We start from the raw sequence: 19,823 nt of genomic DNA, 5'->3' as shown, positions 1-19,823 counted from the left end.
AGCTCGATTGATAGAAAATTTTGAAAATTGCTATTAGCCGGAAATCTTGCTATTCTAAATATATATTTAGCTATTTCTCGCTATTCACCTTGCATCGCAATTTCTGCTTTTTTCGGATTCTTTATAGCCAGTAATATCTAATTTTACCCATAAAAAATTGTCAGCACTGTCTGTGTGAGATGCGTTATCGAGAATGTTGCGCTAGTGTTGAGTAGCACTGCTCATTTAGGTGAACCTGTTCACTTCTTCTACGCCGGTTCTGGATCATAAAATAACACCAGCGCAACAATAGAATGTAAAGAATTTTAGTTCAATAAAATGATCACCCTTGTTTTTAACATATTCACAAAATGAATGGTTTAATTGCATATATTATAATTTTGAAATGATTTTTTTTATAAGAAAACTTGAGATTTAAAAATTGCGTGTCCGGCTGTTCGTAGCTCTGTTCAAGCGACAAATTGTATATCGAAAACTAATTATAAAAACATCGCATAGAGTTGTATTGCAAGCAAATCGTCCTACCACCACATTCTCCGGCTGTCTATCGCTCATCTAGTAGCGATTTTTCTTATCGACAGAAAATATATCTAGAAAATATATCAATTCATAAAAATTTACTAGAATTTAAGTGTACTTTTTGGATGCAATGTTAGAGAAGTGCGTGTTGTGTGCATGAGAGTGAGTGGCATTGAGTGCGCAATATAAATGGAATTGCACGGACGCAACGAACTACTGAAGAGATCGAATAAAAGCCCACCAACAATTTCCACTTGGCGACAACGGCGAACGCTGGCGGTGGTGGAGGAGGCAACGACGAGGGCAACGGCGACGGTAAAGCAAAAGCAAACAGATCTTAAGAAGTAGAAGCAGCAGCAGCAGCACAGCCACAACATTTGCTGGAATCGCACAAACTAGAACGATGTGCGAGGTTTGCGCCGATTTCCAAAATTTATTGGAGCTGTGTAAGTATGCGAAAATTGGTATTTTTTTTTTGGTGCTTGTAATGTGTCGGCATTTACTCAGTGAGAAAGAACTGTGTAAACGTGCGCCCACTCCTCCCCCCGCCGCCCACTTCACATACATACACTTTATTTTGCAGATGAGGTGCGCGTGGCCAGTTCGGAGCTAAAGTTTCAGCTGCTGCTAAAGAGTGAAATTGAGACGACATTCAACTACATTCAATCGTGGCCACAGCGTCAGTGTATGTGCTTATATCGGGATAACAAGAACTATGATCGCTTCAATCTGGTGGTGCAATCCCTCATTTGCCTCACAGTGCAACATTTGAAACACATCGATCATCTGATTGACAGTTACAAGCGTCTAACGGCCAGTGCAGCACAGGTTGTTGCCCAGGCACAACGGAAACCCGCATCTGCATCCGATAAGCTCGACAAAGAGTCCCACAATGACAATGACAACGACGACAGCGAGAACAGTAAGCACAAAGAGTCTACATCGTCAACATCGCCGACATCTTCACGAGCAGGTGATGATAAAGCAGCACTCGCTGAAGCCACCGGTGATGAAGAGAACCGGGCCTCTGGCGATGGTCCAGGACCACCCAAGAAGCAGCCATCAACGCCACCACCAGTCCCAGCCCCAGCTCCACCGATAAGCGGCAAGACGCATCCACAATACACTGAAGAGCCATGGATACTACCCGAGGTGGAGAAACTACTTGTGCTTGTCTCCAAAGTATTTCTGCTCAACTTTCCGCTATACATTGCCCATAAGCATGGCATGCACTCGCGCTTAGATGATCTGCAGGCGGAGGAGGCCCATCATCTGGCTCTAATCTGTGATCTGCATGACAACGATCTTCCCATTTACCTGCTACGTAATGTTAGCCTATTTTGCAACTCGGGCGGCTTTGGCGCCATGTCACTGTGCTTTGAGCATCCGGATTTGCCCGTATCTACAGCACACTCCATGACTGCCACAGTATCGAATGTGAAGCTCTGGCTCAACTATCATTGCAATACGCAACTATTTGTACCGTTACGCAGCCGAATTCTACAATATATGTGCAAGCTTTCCGATCAGAATCTCCGCTCAGCTGCCACACGGGCCATGGCCGACTTTGTGTGGTCCTCCATGCGTGATCCACTGGACGTGGCCGTCAACTTTGATACGGAGGGTCTGGCGCTGGCCTTTAAGTACTTTACATCAACCACGCTGACAATGCGACTAGCGGGTAAGTGATGAATGAGAAACGAATGGGAAATCTTTTAGTTTCTCCAACTGATTTGTTCCTTTTCCCTTTGTCATCTGTAGGCATGGCCCAGATCAATGCTCACATCAATCTGTTTAACGAAATCTGCACAACTGAAACCGTCAACGAGGTGGAACTCTTTGGACAACGCATTGCCAATTGGCTAACAGAGAATCAAATTGTGCAGCATCTGTTTGGACCAAATTTGCACGTGGAGATTGTGAAGCAGGCGCATGTGCTGCTCAACTTTTTGGCCGTCGAGAATCAAATCTCTGAGGAGGACATCAAGCTCATTTGGCAGGCAACGCAGTTGAAGCATTGCTCAAAGACCATATTTGATATTTTGCCGGCGCTAGTGAAAAATCTGGCACCACGACCGGCCATGCATTTGTATTCGCTGCTTTGCCGCATGGATCCCAAGGAACACACCGAGCAGAGCATTTACATAGCATCCGCATTGACAAAATTGATTTGGACACGTGATTGTTCGCGCAGTCAAATGAATTTAATGCAAGATCATTTGCTTGGCTCAAATGTAACTGCATCCAGTTCGGACAGCGGCAGCATTGAAGGCAGCAACACAGAGGATGATCATGTGGGTGCCGATGATAGCAGTATCGCAAGTGGCGGCGGTGGTGGAGGCGGTGGCCAAAAGAGTCCCGTCGATGGAGTAACGCCTTGTAAACAGGCCCGTCACAGACGCCACATTTGCGATCCCACAACTGAGAAGGCGAAGCAGTTAAGTGGCGAGGACATGACCAAAGTGGACATCAAGTAAGTCTCGGGATTATTCAAAGCACCTTTCGTTATGTTTTCACCAATGTTTTCATTTGAACAGAAACCATCGCATCGTTAATATTATCGATAACACCAGCAGCGAGGAGGAGCTGCAATCCCGTGCTGCCCTGGAACTGCAGCTTCATCGCAAGAAGACCAATATCAAGCGGCGTCGACCTAAAACTGGCAACAAGCAGCAACAACTATTGCTGCCCCATGAGCTGGTCGAGATCTGGGACGGCGCCGAGGATGTGCCCAGCAGTGATGACGCGGATGCCGATGGCGATGGCGAACTGCTGGCGGACAGTGACGAGTGTAGCGATGGCGCCGGTCATCAGCTGGTGCCCGCAGCCGTCCTCAAGCATTTGCACGGCGAGGGACCTTATATACGGGCGATTGCCGAGACGAACATCAGCGAACTGCTGAGCGGCGCCGAAAATGACGGCAGCTACTCCTCGCCCATGAGCAACAAGTCTGAGAAGAATCTGGCCGACTTTGATGACGAAGACGTGTCGCCATGCGAGGAGGAATTAGCACAGCTTGTCAATTCCCATGGCGGACGCGTAACAGCATCCAATTGCCGTGATGTTGCCCCAGCTTTTGCTGCTGCTGCCGCTGCTCTGATGGCCGCCCAATCCGCCATGGCAATGCAAAAGTCCGGGGAAACGAATGTTGCTGCTGCTGCAGCGGCTGTGGCTGCCGCGGCTGTGGCCACTGGCAATGCCCAACAATCTCTGGCAGCTATCCGACAACAGGCCAATGCAGTAGCTGCTGTGGCCGCTGCCGCTGCTGCCAAATCAAAGTCCGACTCGGACGGGGATCTGATGGACGTCAGCAACAAGCAACAGAACTCACCCAAGGCAAGCAGCACAGCATCGAGCAGCAATCAGCCTTCGTTTAAGCTCAACGATGTCTGCCAGCCGGGAAATACGCTGCTTTGGGATTTGCTGCAGGACGACAAAATTGTAAGTGCATGCCGAGAGTTTTTTCTGTCAAATTTATAATTATTATAAAGTTTCATAATTTAGTTGAAAATTATTATTTATTTTTGTTGTATAAAAGGCATAATTTTGAGGAAAAACGGTTAACCAAAGCAACAAAGTATTTGAAACTTTAATGATATTAAAATTTTATTGAAATCTTCAATAGTAAAAATATTTATTTATACTTTTTTTTATAAAAATTGAAATTAACTTATAAATTTGTAAATCTCTTTGTCCCGACTGACTCACTGATCATTGCACAGCCCAAACCATAGGACACAGTGTATAAAAAACATTTTTTAACTAATAAATAGTTAATCTCTATAAAAATCTCTAAATTTGTAAATCCATATATATAAAACTCATTGTCCTGACTGACTCACTGATCATTGACAGCAATAAGCATAAGACCTAGTATTCAAATAAAAACCTTTTTATTAACTTATGAATATTTATTTTAAAAATATTTAATATTTATACAAATTAATTAAATTAAATTAATGAAATATAATTTTTTAGCTTTAACTGAATTTAAAGTAATTACTAATATTTACTTCTCATTTCTTAGGGTCAACTGGGCGAATCTCTGGCGCTAGAGGCTGAGAAGGCACTTGCGACGCTGCTGTGCTTCAGCATGGATCGCCAGCTGCGCACAAAGTTCATTGAGGGTTGTTTGCAGAACGTGGCCAGCAATCGCAGTGTGATCGTTAGCTTGAGATTGTTGCCAAAGCTGTTTGCATCATTCCAACAGTTTCGTCCATCGGACACACATTCAATGACACTGTGGGCGGAACGTAATCATCGCATGATGCAGTGCTTCTTCAACAACATTCGTCACTATGCCAGGCGACATGCGGAGCTGTTGATCAATCAGAATGGAGAGCAGCAGCAGCAACACTTGGGCCTACAACTGTATTCGCACAAGACGCAGGTTTCCGTCAGATTGCAGTTTCTATCATCGATTTTCTCATCCGTCGGTTCGCCCAAGAACTTTCGCCTGACGCTGGAGCAGCTGGATGCGCTCTGGGAGTGGCTAGCACATGATCCCGAGTGCTCTGACTGTTACTTCTCGTGGCTGCAGGCTCAAACAAAGGGTGGCGATCAACATGCCCTTGGCATTGATGCACTGCAGCATTTGTATTTAAAGAAATTACCAGAGCTACGTCCAGAGGAGTTCTCCATGGTGGCATTGGGTCTGTTCCAACAACTCTGCAGCTTCGCACGCATCGCCATGGCCGAGTATGAGAAGCACAGTGATGCTATCACTGCCAACTCCAGTGCTGTGGGAATGTATCATCTCTGGAAGATTGCACTGCGCGCCCAAAGCAATGAAGTCTCCCTGGCGGCGATTCAATACATCAACATGTACTATATGGGCCAACAGCTGCGACTGGAAAAGGAGTTTGTCTCCCAGTGTATGGATAACCTGGTGCAGGCAGCCACAGCGCTGGAAAGGTGAGTTCGGGATAAAGTTGCTAACGAGAATGTGGAAGACTAATTCTAATCTTTTCTGTCTCTACACAGCATTGAGGATGAGAACGCTCTGATGCGCGTGCAACGTGGTTTGTTGCTGCTCAACACACATCTGGACACATTCAGGCGGCGCTATGCCTTCCACCTGCGCCGCTGGGCAATCGAAGGCAAGGGAATTGGATCGCACAGCAATTTAAAGAACGAGGGCGCTGGTCCACCACTGAGGATTGTCCTGCAACAGGCGGGTCTATCCGAGAAGAGTCTGTTGCACATGCACGCCTGCGATCTAATAGCGGATCTAAAGGCCGAGGTGTCCAAGTGGTGGGAGAGTCTACAGTCGGGCATGGCAGCTCCGGTTTTGGGTCTGCTACTAAGCGATGGTCCACTGAGGATAATTACCCAAGGACAGGAGCTAACATCGGATTATGATGAGCGGACGCTGGGCGACGCGGGCTTCAAGGACAATCAAATTGTATATGTCTCGCTGGGCGGACGTGGAGCAAGGCGAAAGGAGACGAATGTGGAGCATCCATCGATGTTGCCGCCTCCGCCCAAGGAATGCCTGCCGACAGTGTTGCTCCTGCAGCCCAAGTACTTTGAGAAACTCTTCTGTCTGATGCAGACGCTGGGTGACATGAAGCCCCAATCTTCGACGGTGCATCTGCAGCATCACACAAAGGCGCAGCTCTTGTCGCGCCGTGTGTGGGACATATTGGCCATGCTGCCCACGAATCCCCACATTCTGGACGCATTCAAGAATCTGGTTAACGATCTCAGCGAGCTGCAGCAACTGGACGCTGCCGGTGATCAGGAGCAATTGGCCAATAAACGCAAGCAAATCAAGCAAAAGTTCAATGAACTCCTTGACCCCAGCAATCTGCAAAAGTTCATGTACTCACTGCACATCGTGGAGAGTTTGGCATTAAGCAGTGGACCACGTCAAGTAAATGCCGGCGGTGCTGGCTCCAATGGCAACCTGGTCATCACTGAGCAGCCGCGTTCCAAGAAGAGCACCAACAGACGCCACAACAGCAACGAGCAGCCGGCGGAACCGAAACGCAGCAGCAGCAGCAGTGATTGCAGCAAGGATCAACTTGGAGGCGGTCTTGAGATGGAGTCCACTCTGACATCGACGCCACGTTCTGGCAGCGATGTGGAGGTCAGTGAATTGGCCAGCGGTGGCGACAAAGAGAATCAACCGAAGCAGAACAGTAAACGGCACAAGAAGACTACCACCACCAGCAGCAGCAGCGATGCCATGGATCAGGAGCGTCCATTGGGCTGTGCCACACCACCGTTACCCTCGCCAGCGGCAACGCCGACAACCACAACCACAATACAAACCGCACCAGTGCGCAGTGCGTTGCTGGGCGAGAGCAGCAAGTGGAGCGAGGCGCTCATCAAGTGTGGTGGACTGCAGCATCTCTATGACATCTTTAGTGGCGGGCAACTGCAGCAGAGTGCTCATGCCAAGGAGCTGGCGTTGAATGAGTGGCGTCACGACTGTCTGGCCAGCCTGTTGCGCATTCTTTGGCTATTGGGATTCGAGGAGTTGCAGACACAAGATGTGCATGTGCTGATGTCCCGACCACATGCATTCATGCTGCAGCTGATGGAGGTGCCACAGTGTCTGAAACGCTTGTCCAGCATACTCAACGATGAGGTGCATCATCATTTGTCGGGCGGTGCCACCTCATTGCTGTTTCCCTATCAATTCCATCAGCTGCGCACTGGCTTCTGGGGACGCGCTCAACTCGTACAGTTCACCATGAACATTCTGGTGAGCTTTGTTCATGCCTCGTCGGAGGCACGTCGTTTGCTCTGGTCGCAGCCGGAACAATGCACCTGGCTGCAGAAGTTTATACTTGAAGATCCGGAGCCGGCGGTGCGTCGCGAGATCTGTGCCGGTCTCTATCGCATCTGTTTGGGCAATGCTCAGAGCTATCGTCTGCTGTTGGCACCGTTGTTGCACAAGCTGATCGCATTGTTGCCGCGTGCCGAGCAGATGAGCTCATCGGTGCAGCACACACAGTTTCTGCTATCCGAGGAGGGCAAGGAGCCGTATGGACCTGCTTGCCGGGATTACTTCTGGCTGCTGGCGCGACTCGTTGACACCCTGACCACCGAGATGGTGGCCGAGGAACGCATCGATATCGAGCTGCTCTGCGAGAGCATTTCCGAGAGCATTCTCAGCCGCGACTATCATGAGCTGCGTCATGGCTACCAGGATGACGGCTTGGTGGGTCTACTCAATCTCATGTCCAATCTGATCAAGTACGACACCAGCTACAAGTACAGGCCCAAGGCATTGAGCTTCATTGAGCAGCTAATCGAGTTTCTCTTTGAGATGCCCTCGCCGTTGAATCGACAGAAACCCAAATGCAAATCGGCCACATCCCGTGCCGCTGCCTACGATCTGTTGGTGGAACTGTGCCGTGGTTGTGCCACCAATTACAGCTATCTGCACGGTCGATTGCTGGCACAGCACAAGTCTGGACCAAAGCAGCCGTATCCTTGGGATTATTGGCCACGCGACGAGGGACGTGCCGAGTGCGGTTATGTGGGCCTCACCAATTTGGGTGCCACTTGCTACATGGCTTCATGCATACAGCATCTCTACATGATGCCCCAAGCACGTGCGGCGATTTTGCGACTCCCACCTGCAGGCGCCCAGAAACATGCTCCCACATTGTTGGAACTGCAACGGATGTTTGCATATCTGCTGGAATCGGAGCGTAAGGCGTATAATCCGCGCAGTTTCTGTCGTGTCTATCAGATGGATCATCAGCCGCTGAACACCGGCGAGCAAAAGGATATGGCCGAGTTCTTTATTGACTTGGTGTCGAAGCTGGAGGAGATGACGCCAGATTTGAAGCATTTGGTAAAGCGTTTATTTTGTGGCACCTTAAGCAACAATGTCGTCTCACTGGACTGTGGCCATGTGTCACGCACCGCCGAGGAGTTCTACACGGTGCGTTGTCAAGTGGCAGATATGCGCAATCTTCAGGAGTCGCTCGATGAGGTGACCGTCAAGGATACACTTGAGGGCGACAACATGTACACTTGCTCGCAGTGTGGCAAGAAGGTGCGTGCCGAGAAGCGAGCTTGCTTCAAGAAGCTGCCACAGATTCTCTGCTTCAATACGATGCGATATACCTTCAATATGGTCACCATGCTGAAGGAGAAGGTCAACACACATTTCTCGTTCCCCTTGCGTCTCAACATGTGCCACTATGTCGAGAAGACACTGATGCCGCAGCAGTACAAGGAAGATCGCGAGAAGCGACAGCGGGAACGTGAACAACAACACGAGGATCTGGGAGCTGAGAATGAAAAGGCTGAAGCCACACTGGACGCTGACATCGAAGAGTGCTATGAGTAATTAATGAACTCCATTTAATTCATTCATTTAACTCATTAATAACTAAATTTCATTCATTTCAGGTACGAATTGGTTGGCGTCACTGTGCACACTGGAACTGCGGACGGCGGACACTATTACAGTTTTATCAAGGAGCGCACGAAAAGTAATTATCATCCGCACGAGCGTTGGTTCCTCTTTAACGACGCGGAGGTCAAACCCTTTGATCCCTCGCAAATAGCAGCCGAATGCTTTGGTGGCGAAATGACGGTAAGCAATTCTATTGCCTTTAATTCCCGAAATCTTTTCTAATCACGCCTCAATTTTTAGAGTAAAACCTACGACTCGGTGACTGAAAAGTATTTGGACTTTAGCTTTGAGAAAACCAACTCGGCCTACATGTTATTCTATGAGCGTCGATTGCCGGAGCATCTGCAGCGTCGACACTCGGAGTTGCTGGCGACACCAACGCCAAGTCCCACCAATGAGGATAAGCCGGAAACGGAAGTCGAGGCGATAATAAAGCCAGACAAATGTGCTGCAGAAGTGCCAGAGCCAACGGAGACTGCGACTTCTGAAAATGATGTTGAGAAGCTGAAGGAGACGAAACAAACCGATGCTGAGGAGAATATAGAGACAAAAGAAAAGTCCCTTGAGAGACTAGACATGGAGGAGGAGCAAATAACAGCCAATTGTGATAATTTTAAGTCGAATAACAACAAAGAACCGCAGGCGTCAACCTCGAAGGCGGCCGTCGTTGCGGATGCCAAAGGGTCCATAAAACAACTACAACAGCAACAACAACAACAGCAGCAGCAACAGTTTCGTCCATTGTTAAGCAAGGAGCTAGAAGATTGGATTTGGCAGGACAATCGACAGTTTCTGCAAGATCGCAATATCTTTGAGCACACCTATTTCAAGTAAGTTGGAAAATTTATATACTTTATTTATTTTGTTGAGGTGTCTGTGTTGTCTCTTATTTGCGACCACTAATTTATCTATTTAACGTTAAAATTTAAAAAAAGTATTTGGAAATAAAATCGTAATTAATAGTAGAAAGCATTAAAATGTAGAAAATTGTGCAGTTAGCTCATTAAAGTATCTCTCTTTATGCAGCTTTATGTGGCAGATTTGTGGCCACATACCACAGACATTAATCTCGGAAACAGATGTCACCTGCATGGCCGCCAAGCTGTCCGTGTCATTTTTCATTGAAACCTTCATACACGCCAAGGAAAAGGTAAGCAATTGGCATTTAATTGTCTTTCGATATAATTTTAAAATCTGTTTATTTGCAAGCCCACAATGGTGCCTTGGGTGGAGCTGCTGACCAAGCAATTTAATGCCAGTGAAGAGGCCTGCGAATGGTTTCTTTCGCACATGTCGGTTGAACCATTTTGGCCAGTCCAAGTCTTAATTCAATGTCCAAATCAAATGGTTCGTCAAATGTTTCAACGGCTGGTTATTCATGTCATACAGCGGCTGCGGTAAATGATACATTGGAATTGCCCTAAGAAATTATAAAAATGCTTATTTTTTTGTAATGATTTTTAGTGCTTCCCATGCCGATCTCTATCTGGGCGTGGAGACCGACGAGGATGACAGAGAGGTGATTGGCCAGGCATCATGTGTAACCCGCTTCATCAGTTCGCTAATTTCGCTGCTGGAGCATGGAGCACGCTCCCATCTGCGCCATCTATCAGAGTACTTTAGTTTGATGTGCGAGTTCTCGCGCATGGGAGATGAGGAGGCCATGTTTCTGTTGCGCATTGGCGTACTAAAGAATTTGGTTGACTTCTATCTGGGCCATAAGCAAACAGATAGTGTAAGATCATTACTCAAAGATTCTGTTTAAATGTAATTAATATTTGTGTTATCTTTTAATCCAGATCGACATAAGCTCAGACAACGAGGACAACTCTTCGGACGAGGCGCTTTCCGTTGAAAAAATGCGTCCAGCATCGCTAGATAAGATGATTGCACTGTGTGCCAGTCTCGTGGAGCGTTCTCGTGGCACGGACTTTCGGTTACGTCTATCGCCCAAAGACTTCAATGCTATTGCCGGTGGAAAGGTGATACTGAAAAAGCTCGAAAGCGTTATTTATTCCATCTAATAACCAGTCATTCAAGCAACAATACCATATCAATTATCAATCCATAAATCCATCAAACAATACCAAACAATCCTATAACTAATTTGCTTTGTTCATTGTTTATATCTAGAAATATTTATTATTGGTTTTTGGGTATTTTTTTTTTATTTTGAAAGCGCTTATAAATGAAATGAAGATTCGCTGGTTGCTTGTGATTTGATTATTTACTGAAGTAAAAACTACTAACTTTTGTTACCCCCACTAATAATCTCTGCACTCTTGATCGCTTAAAAGAGAGTTAAATATTTATTACGTTATTTGAATTAAAGATTTTGTGTTATGCATGTTAACTCAATAATCCTGTGTCCTGTGTATCTTTGTATCTAACTGGTTGAAGGCGACTTCCTCCATCTAAATAAGTTTGTATTTATTTTAATCTTAATCAAAATTGAGATAAAATTCGAACTGCATGTGTTATTCCTTATAATCATTTTGATCGTACTTATTTTTTGTAAATATTCTTTTGTGTTACCTCTAATTGAAAGAAGAAAATCCATCTGCTGCACATATTCTAAATATCTCAAAAAGTATTTACGTTTTATTAATGTTATAAAATATCTTATCAATCAGATGCTGCGTCTTGTATACATTTGTATATAAACATTATCTCACATGTGATTATCAGCATGTTGACAAATAATCATGTTTACATACACAACTTTAATGTTTTTAAGCATTTGTAGCGATACATTTGTCTATATGCATTGAAAGTTGCGTCTAAACATTTACAGTCGCTTCCAGTTTAATTTGTTCCTACAAAAATTTGTAATGAGTAAAGTTAAATCGGATAAGATAGTAAGATAGTAAAAAACAATATTAATTATATATGATTATAAAAACAATACATAGTCGAAAGTCTTATGCGTGAATTGTGCGCATATATATTTGAATATTTTATTAAATATGAATACAGGTGATTTAAAAGCGTCTGTAATAAATTTATGGTGCATGGGAAAAGGTAAAAATAATGTCTGTATTCTCTACCAAATTTAGCAACTTTTATTTGTACATTTTTTAGATATTGTGAAGACATTACATTTACATTTTAAAAACAAGAAATACATAAGTTTAGTTGCAAAAAGAGGCTGTTAAAGTAATTAATTGTTTATTTTCATTCAGACCAAAAGATTATTTTAATATTGTTTAAATTCATACAAATATGTAATACATTTTGAAATGTAATCTAATTAATAATTAACTTAATATTAGTCATATATATTTTAATTTTAACAACTCATTGGTGATAATCATATCGAATCCCACTGACATATCCTATCATTTTGCACTGGCATCCCTATTAACAAACATTGATTAGTATAAGTCCTATCGTATCGCACTGGCGTAATTATTAAAATTCAGATTTCACGTATATATACTTCGTAGGGCTTTCCATTTTTGTATCAGCAAATAAAGGACGGCATTAATCCGCACCAGACAAAGCATTTAATCCACGCGCTCTGTCGTTGGGATGATCGTTTGGCCACTCAGATAATCAGTATGCTCTTTGCGTCCGTCACAAAACACACGGAGCTCTGTGCACCGTTCTTCAAGCTGCTCACATTGCTGACGGAGACACAGGGTGGTCCTGTTGGGTTGCCCTGTTTCACACAACTGGTGCTGCCGCGGATGTGGGATGCTGCCGAGTACTGTCCACAGTCTGTCCTCGACTGGCTGTCGCTGCAGGCCACCAAGAATAAGATAGCGCATGCCTGGATACTGCAGTCGGCAGAGCAGTGGCTGGAACAGTTTCTGCTCGCACACGACAACACCCGCGTGAGAAATGGTACAACATGACTGAACACTATCTTATTGGATGCCATATCTAATTGTGTTTCAATCCACTTTTGTAGCTGCTGCCTGTTTGCTGGTGGCTCTGGTGCCGTCACAACCGTTTCGTGCCAACTTTCGGGCCCACTCGCAACACAAGTTGTTGGCCCTCAATCCGCACAGTTATCGGTAAATATAGTAATCGTAAACAATACAATTCAGGGTTGATTTATGTATTTAAAAAATCGACCCGATCCGAAAATTGTAGATTTACTCTTTTTAAATGGTTTATCCTTGAAACAAGATTAAGTTTTATTTTGAATTTGTATATTAAAAAAATATATGAACTCTTTTTTTTTATTTAAATTCAAAAAGTTTCAAATTATAAAAGAAATTTAAATTTTAGCTTAAAAACAATAATCGAATGTAAAGATATTAAAGTTATTTTTTAATAGTTATAACACAAATTTCAAATTAAAATTGAAAGTATCAAAATTTCCATAAGAAGATTACAAAAAAATTCTAAAGATTGATACTTTATAATAAAAAATCCAGGGAATCAAACCCAAACAATTATAGGTTATGGTTTCGGTTTCGGTTCGTCCCGAAATAACTATTTCGGTAAAAGGTTCTATTTAAGTTTTTTTTCTTTTGGTTCCGGTATCAGTACCAGCACGTAACGATACAACAAATCAATTTTGAAACATTTAAAAATTTTAAAATGTCAATTTTTTGAACGAATTTTAAAATATTTGAATGCAGAATGTTTTAAGAGGCCAAATTATGATCAAAATGACATTCTGCTTGAAAATCGGCTCAGTTTTGATCAAGTTATGACTGCGGATTTAGTAACTTTACAAGTCCAAATTTTTGTTCAATTTCACATGATTTTTTACAAAAAAATGAAAGGTCTCAGAATCAAGTTTAAATTGTTGTTTTGTACTAATAACGATATAAGGAGTTGATTAAAAGTGAAAACTTGAGATTTAAAATTTTGAATTTTCGAAATTTCAAAGGGGGGACCCTTAGCATCAAAACTGATTTTTGGTCGAAAATAATTAAATTTTCTAAATGAACAAAAATTGAATGCAGAATGAATTTAGAGGTCAAATCATGATCAAAATGACATTCCGCTTGAAAATCGGTTTAGTTTTGATCAAGTTATGACAATTTGAAGTTGGTCAGACTGCGGATTTAGCCACTTTACAAGTCCAAATTTTTGATAAATTTCACATGATTTTTTACAAAAAAATAAAAGGTCTTAGAATCAAGTTTAAAGTGTTGTTTTATACTAATAACGATATAAGGAGTTGATTAAAAGTGAAAACTTGAGATTTAAAATTTTGAATTTTCGAAATTTCAAAGGGGGGACCCTTAGCTTCAAAATTGAAACTTGGTCGAAAATAATTAAATTTTTTAAATGAACAAAAATTGAATGCAGAATAAATTTAGAGGCCAAATCATGATCAAAATGACATTCCACTTGAAAATCGGTTTAGTTTTGATCAAGTTATGACTGTTTGAAGTTGGTCAGACTTTGGAATATCTTTTAAGAGCTGTAATCTTTCGCTGTTATAAACATGTCTATCCATTTACAGGGACATCAACAGCGATGCCCAAGTGGTGCTGCATCAGGTGATCACATTGTTGCTGCGTCTGTTGCGTCCGGCGCGTGTTTATGCGGACATTGGAGCACATGGCACCACCAAGCTGACCGCTTACTTTAATCTACTCAGCTACTGTATGGTTTCAAAGACTGAAAAACTAATGGCAAGTTTGACAGCGTTATTGCGCATCTATTCACATAGTTATTAACTAAAGTTTTGTTCCTTTATCCTTACAGATAGGTTCGTTTATGCGCTCCCTGTGGGAGCTGTTCCATCCGCGCCTCTCTGAGCCCAGCGTTCCGGCGCATCACAACAAGCATGCACTTCTCACATTCTGGCATCATTCGCTAGTCGATTGCCCGGAAAACGCGGCCCAGGTGGCCAACTGTCCGGAGATAACGCGCAACATTGCATTTAACTATATACTGTAAGAACTGTTTAAAATGTGACATTGGAATTGAATTGCTTTGACAACAGTTGCCTTGCCTTTCAGTGCCGATCACGATGACTCGGAGATTGTCACGTACAATCGCTCCATGCTGCCAGCCTACTATGGACTATTGCGACTATGCTGTGAACAGAGTCGAGCCCTCACCCGACAGCTGGCACAGCATCAGAATCTGCAATGGGCCTTCAAGAACATCACTCCACATCCCACACAATATGCGGCAGCTGTCGATGAGCTGTTCAAATTGATGGCATTGTTTGCCACCCGCCATCCGGATGCCAGTGAACAGGAGAAACTCGATGTCATTGCCTTTAGACGCTCCGTTATTGTATCCTACACAAGCAGTCTGGATGCACGGGTCTCCTGGTCCACGCTTATCAGTGCTCTCAAAATACTCGGTAAGCTATTTTCATTGCATACATTATTTTATTTAAATATCTAAATATAAATCCAACTATTTATACGCAGTGGACAACGACGATGATCGCATGCTGGTCATCTTCAATGGCGGCATTGAGATGTGCTTTGAGGCGCTGCACACGCTACATTCCATGCACCACGAGGCCACCGCCTGCCATGTGGCTGGAGATCTTCTAGATCTGCTTGGTGAGATGGTGCTGCTGCTGGCCACGTTGCGCATGCGCACCGATAATCCGGCGCAAAAGAAGCAGCAACAACAGCAGCTGGAGCAGCAACTGCAACTGCAGCAGCAACAGTTGCTGCAAAAGCAACAACAGACGCAGTGCACCCAAGCGCCACAGACGCCTCAGCAGAAGGAGAAGCAGCTGCAACAGCAGATGCAACAACATCTTCAATTGCAACAAATGCAATTGCAGCAACAGCATTTCCTGCGTCAACAACATCAACACTCGGCGCTGGCAAAGGCGCTGCCCGATGCCATCAAGCGTCTGGCCACGCTGCTCAACACATTCAACTCACCCGAGATCAGTCGCATGGCCTTGGAGGTGCTCAAGGAACTGGTGCGCAACACCAGCCTGGAGGCCACCAGTATCTTAGCACCCATTCTGATCAACTGCCATCTGTCAGTGGCAAATGCACCCAATGCTATTGGACCCTTGGGTCCATATTTTCCACGTCGCGGTGCCAAACAGACACCCTGGCCTCAGGGTGCCAAGAACTCGCCGCGTCCTCCTCGACCCATGGTGCAAATGTGCATTGCATTGTCAGAGCTGACTCCGCGTGGTCTCGATGTCGAGTACGATGCTCTGGTCGATGGCTTCTACAGGCCATATCATGACTTCATCGATGTCATGCTACGAATGTGCATCAACACGGGATCCCTCAACGACACGCTCGTCAAGTTGCACTGTCTGGTGGCCATTGAATCGACACCGCTGCATTTCAACTACTTTCCCAAATTCTGGGTGGGCATACACAACAATGCCTTGACGCACAAGTAAGTTATCCTTCTATTATATTAATCAATATGGCATTAGACTATATTGCTAATATTTATTTTTGGTACTTGAAAATATTCTTCTATGTCTATTTAACAATGACTGTAATCATTATAAGTTTGATTATAAAACTTAAGAAATAATCATTGTTCTATGAGTTTTATTATTTTACTTATGATTACTTTTGAGCAAAAAATAAAACTCATAGAATAATGATTATTTCTTGAGATTTATTTTTTTGAATTCAAAAATAAAACTCAAGGTGTTATTTTGACTTTATAAAAAAAAAATAATAATAAGGAAATATATATATTATTAGAAAAATAATTTTAAAAATTTTTTGAATTTTTTACTAATGATTATTCCTATGATTATTTCTTAGGTTTTATTTTTTTGTTCAAAAATAATGATTATTTCATGAGTAAAATAATAAAAATCATAAATCTTAAGATCATGGTGAAAATGCAAAGATTACCCTTAAAGAAAAATTTTGGTATATTTCACGCTATTTTGCAGTTACTAAAAGTGAATGATTTTTTCAATTAAAAAAAAAAAATATTAACATTTAAATTATATTCTCTACACAAATTTAGATTCCTAATCTGGTCTAAAGGTTAAAATTGTTCGATTAATAGCATTTTAATCATGGTCTGGCATCTGAATTAATTTTGCATTGAAATTTAATCAAATTCTTGAGTCTTAATTAGTACAAAACAACACTTTAACATTTTTAAATTTGATTTGTTGTATTGGAGCCGCTATTTGTTTCGGTTTGATTCTCTACTTTATTTTTATTTTTAAATATCTACTTAATTCTATTGCTTAACAACAAAAAAAAAATAATTTGTTATCAAAATTTTTGCCCATTTAGATACTCGGAACTGCTTGTGAAAAATCAGCTGCTGATAGAGTATTTGCATAATGTGCTGAGGGATGAGCGGAGTATGCTGAAGGATGCCTTTGTGCGGGAATTTTTGGAGCTGTACTATCATAAGGTAGCAGCCCAACTGCCGGTTGCTCGCATGATCTACACGATCAACTATGGCATGCACTCAAAGGATGACATCGATGAGCTGTGCGGCGATCTCTTTGCCATACGAATCATTGCCCAGGCCACTGGGGTCCCGACATCCGTGCGCAAGGAGCTGCGCGGATCATTGAGGGCACTGCTCAACAAAAGCGAACGCTTTAAGAAGGATGCAGAGCGAGGTGAGATTGTCAATTCATCGAATTAAGGTGCGCAATAAGGTTTTTCATATTTTTCTTTTCTTATTTGTAGATCAATTTCCGAACAAGAAGCTAAAACGGGACTCTAGCAAGGACAAGGAGGAGACACAATCGGCAGCCCAGTCCGAAGCGGAGACCACAGACAATTCGGGAGAAAGCAAAGAGAATGTCGAGGCAGTCGATAAAGCCAACACTGACGATGTGTCTATGGAAATGCCAAATCGAGCTGAGGACAATGCTGCCCCCGCTGCCGCAGCTGCTCCTTCTACTCCTGCTACTGAGACAGTGCCGGCCGCTGATACCGTGGATGAGCATATGGAGAGTCCATCATCTGCATCCACATCCGATAAACTGGAGAAAGCATCAATTCCCCCATCCGACGATGAAACGGAGCTGGAAGATGAATTGGAGCCGACACCCAAGCGAAACAAGAAATCAGCCAACAAAAAGACCGCACAGGATCGTCTCAACGAGGATCGCAAAAGGCGTCTCAGCACTCTGCTCACCATGGAATCCTACATACAAAGCATTTTCAGCATCATTAAACGGGACGCAAATACATCCAGTGCAGCGACGAGCAAGGAGCCACCCAGTGAAGAATTGCCCGTAGAGGCATCTACATCAGCTGCAGCTTCAGCGGTTGCAGTTAGGACAAGGCCCAAGGGTGCATCAACGCCACCAGAGCCCAAGGACGAGCAGGACAGATACAACATTGAAATGGTGAGAGAAATGTATCTGCAATCGCCTCTGCCCAGCAAGTCCAAGTCGAATGGACAGGACCAGGACCAGGTCCAGAACCATGATCAGGATCAGGTACAGGTACAGGCGAATAAATTCGATGAATCTTTGCCAGCAACTGCGGCCGTTGTCAAGACCGTCGTTGCCGCAACTGCGAGCAGTTCTGTGGCTGGCGTTGCATCAACTTCCCAGGCGGCAAGTCCAACACAAATTTAGTTGTCGTTCAATGATTTGCTCAGCATTTTGTTTTTCGGCAAGCCATTGGACTGATGATGGCCACACGCTTAGGTACTACATCCGAACATTTGGCCAAAGGTCAAACAGTTGTACAGAAAGATTTGAACAACCCAAGGTTGGTGCTGCTTGCTTTAGGCAACTCCGGCTGCTCCACAAACACCACAGATTTATGTGGAGTCAACCGATTTCTAAGCATAAAATTTATACTAAATTTAAATTACTCAAACATATTTAATTGGTAAAAAACAACAAACGAAAATCAAATATATAAATGTAACTCAATCCACACTCACCACTACATAGACACACATACATACACGCATTAATAAACATATATAAATATATACACACATAAATCCATATTGTTAGCAATTATCATAAAGGTTACTATTTTAAGACTTCCAAGAACATAAATAAATTGTCCAAAACTTAAAGCAAATCACAAAATTCGCAATTGACAAAAACAAAAATATTAATGATATAGTTAAGTAAAAAGTTTACACACATATTCAAAACAAGAACCTTGTTATGCACTACAAATTGCCAAAAAAAAAAAAGAAAAGAAAAAACAAATGGATTAACAAATGGGGCAACAAAGTGAGAAAAGTAATTGATAAATGAAATGTAAAATGATACAATGAAAACTAAGTTGATAAAACGGCTTACGAGACGCTAATATCTATATATGTTGTAGTAGAACCTTTAGATACGTTTTACGCTGCTAAATACATTTGGTTTAGTTTCCTATCCTGTTCGCTCCTTTCCTATCCCATCCATATGCACTTGTACTACTTATATGTTAGACACAAATGAACAGATATTATATAATTAATCCACAATTTTAAATCGAAGATGTGTAACAATTTTCATTGTAAATTGCTGAACGATACGAAGAATTGCATAACAAACATTTCACGTTCTTTAGTTCATGTGAGAATTAATTGTAATTACGCACATAAGTCTAGTAAGTTGTCCATGTGAAACACAAAGGGCAAAGATAAACAAACAAATAAATTAATTAAAAGAAAAAAAAAAAACAACCCTTTAAAGGACGCATCAAATGTTAGTCTTAAGCTACAGCAAACGATCGAAATCTTTAATATGTAATGTTGAACAACAAAACAAAATAAAAATCATGAGCAAATAATAATAAAAACAATACAGCATATAAGTTTAAATGATTGGTTCATAGTCTACCAAAAACTTTTAAATATTTCAAATATTCTACACTGATATACCTTACAGACCGATGAGGGAATGTGAACTGAGGGCTTGGATATAAATTAAAAAACAGATTTCAAAATATTTTTTGACAGATTTGCATTTTAAACATATTTATTTGTTTTCAAATATAGATAATTGACGGTATTCGAATTTGTGTGACTCCGAACATGTCCGAAAAAAGAAATTGTCCAA

General features: G+C 42.7%; 1 protein-coding gene across 1 annotated transcript; it reads left to right on the top strand.

The window, feature by feature from the left end:
* Window positions 1-544: 544 nt before the first annotated feature.
* On the top strand, window positions 545-19,573 carry LOC117789669 (ubiquitin carboxyl-terminal hydrolase puf). Its single transcript, XM_034628749.1, has 20 exons — window positions 545-965; window positions 1,103-2,200; window positions 2,281-2,992; window positions 3,057-3,960; window positions 4,547-5,433; window positions 5,503-8,829; window positions 8,896-9,082; window positions 9,143-9,732; window positions 9,929-10,052; window positions 10,112-10,299; window positions 10,367-10,637; window positions 10,702-10,884; window positions 12,349-12,748; window positions 12,816-12,921; window positions 14,331-14,502; window positions 14,576-14,766; window positions 14,833-15,185; window positions 15,256-16,204; window positions 17,077-17,414; window positions 17,485-19,573. The coding sequence occupies exons 1-20, from the start codon at window positions 923-925 to the stop codon at window positions 18,384-18,386; spliced, it is 11,925 nt and encodes a 3,974-aa protein (XP_034484640.1). The 5' UTR covers window positions 545-922; the 3' UTR covers window positions 18,387-19,573.
* Window positions 19,574-19,823: the final 250 nt, after the last annotated feature.

The sequence above is a fragment of the Drosophila innubila genome, assembly GCF_004354385.1.
Source record: "Drosophila innubila isolate TH190305 chromosome 3R unlocalized genomic scaffold, UK_Dinn_1.0 2_E_3R, whole genome shotgun sequence".
NCBI classification, from domain to species: Eukaryota; Metazoa; Arthropoda; class Insecta; order Diptera; family Drosophilidae; genus Drosophila; species Drosophila innubila.
This window is presented reverse-complemented; position numbering and strand designations above follow the sequence as displayed.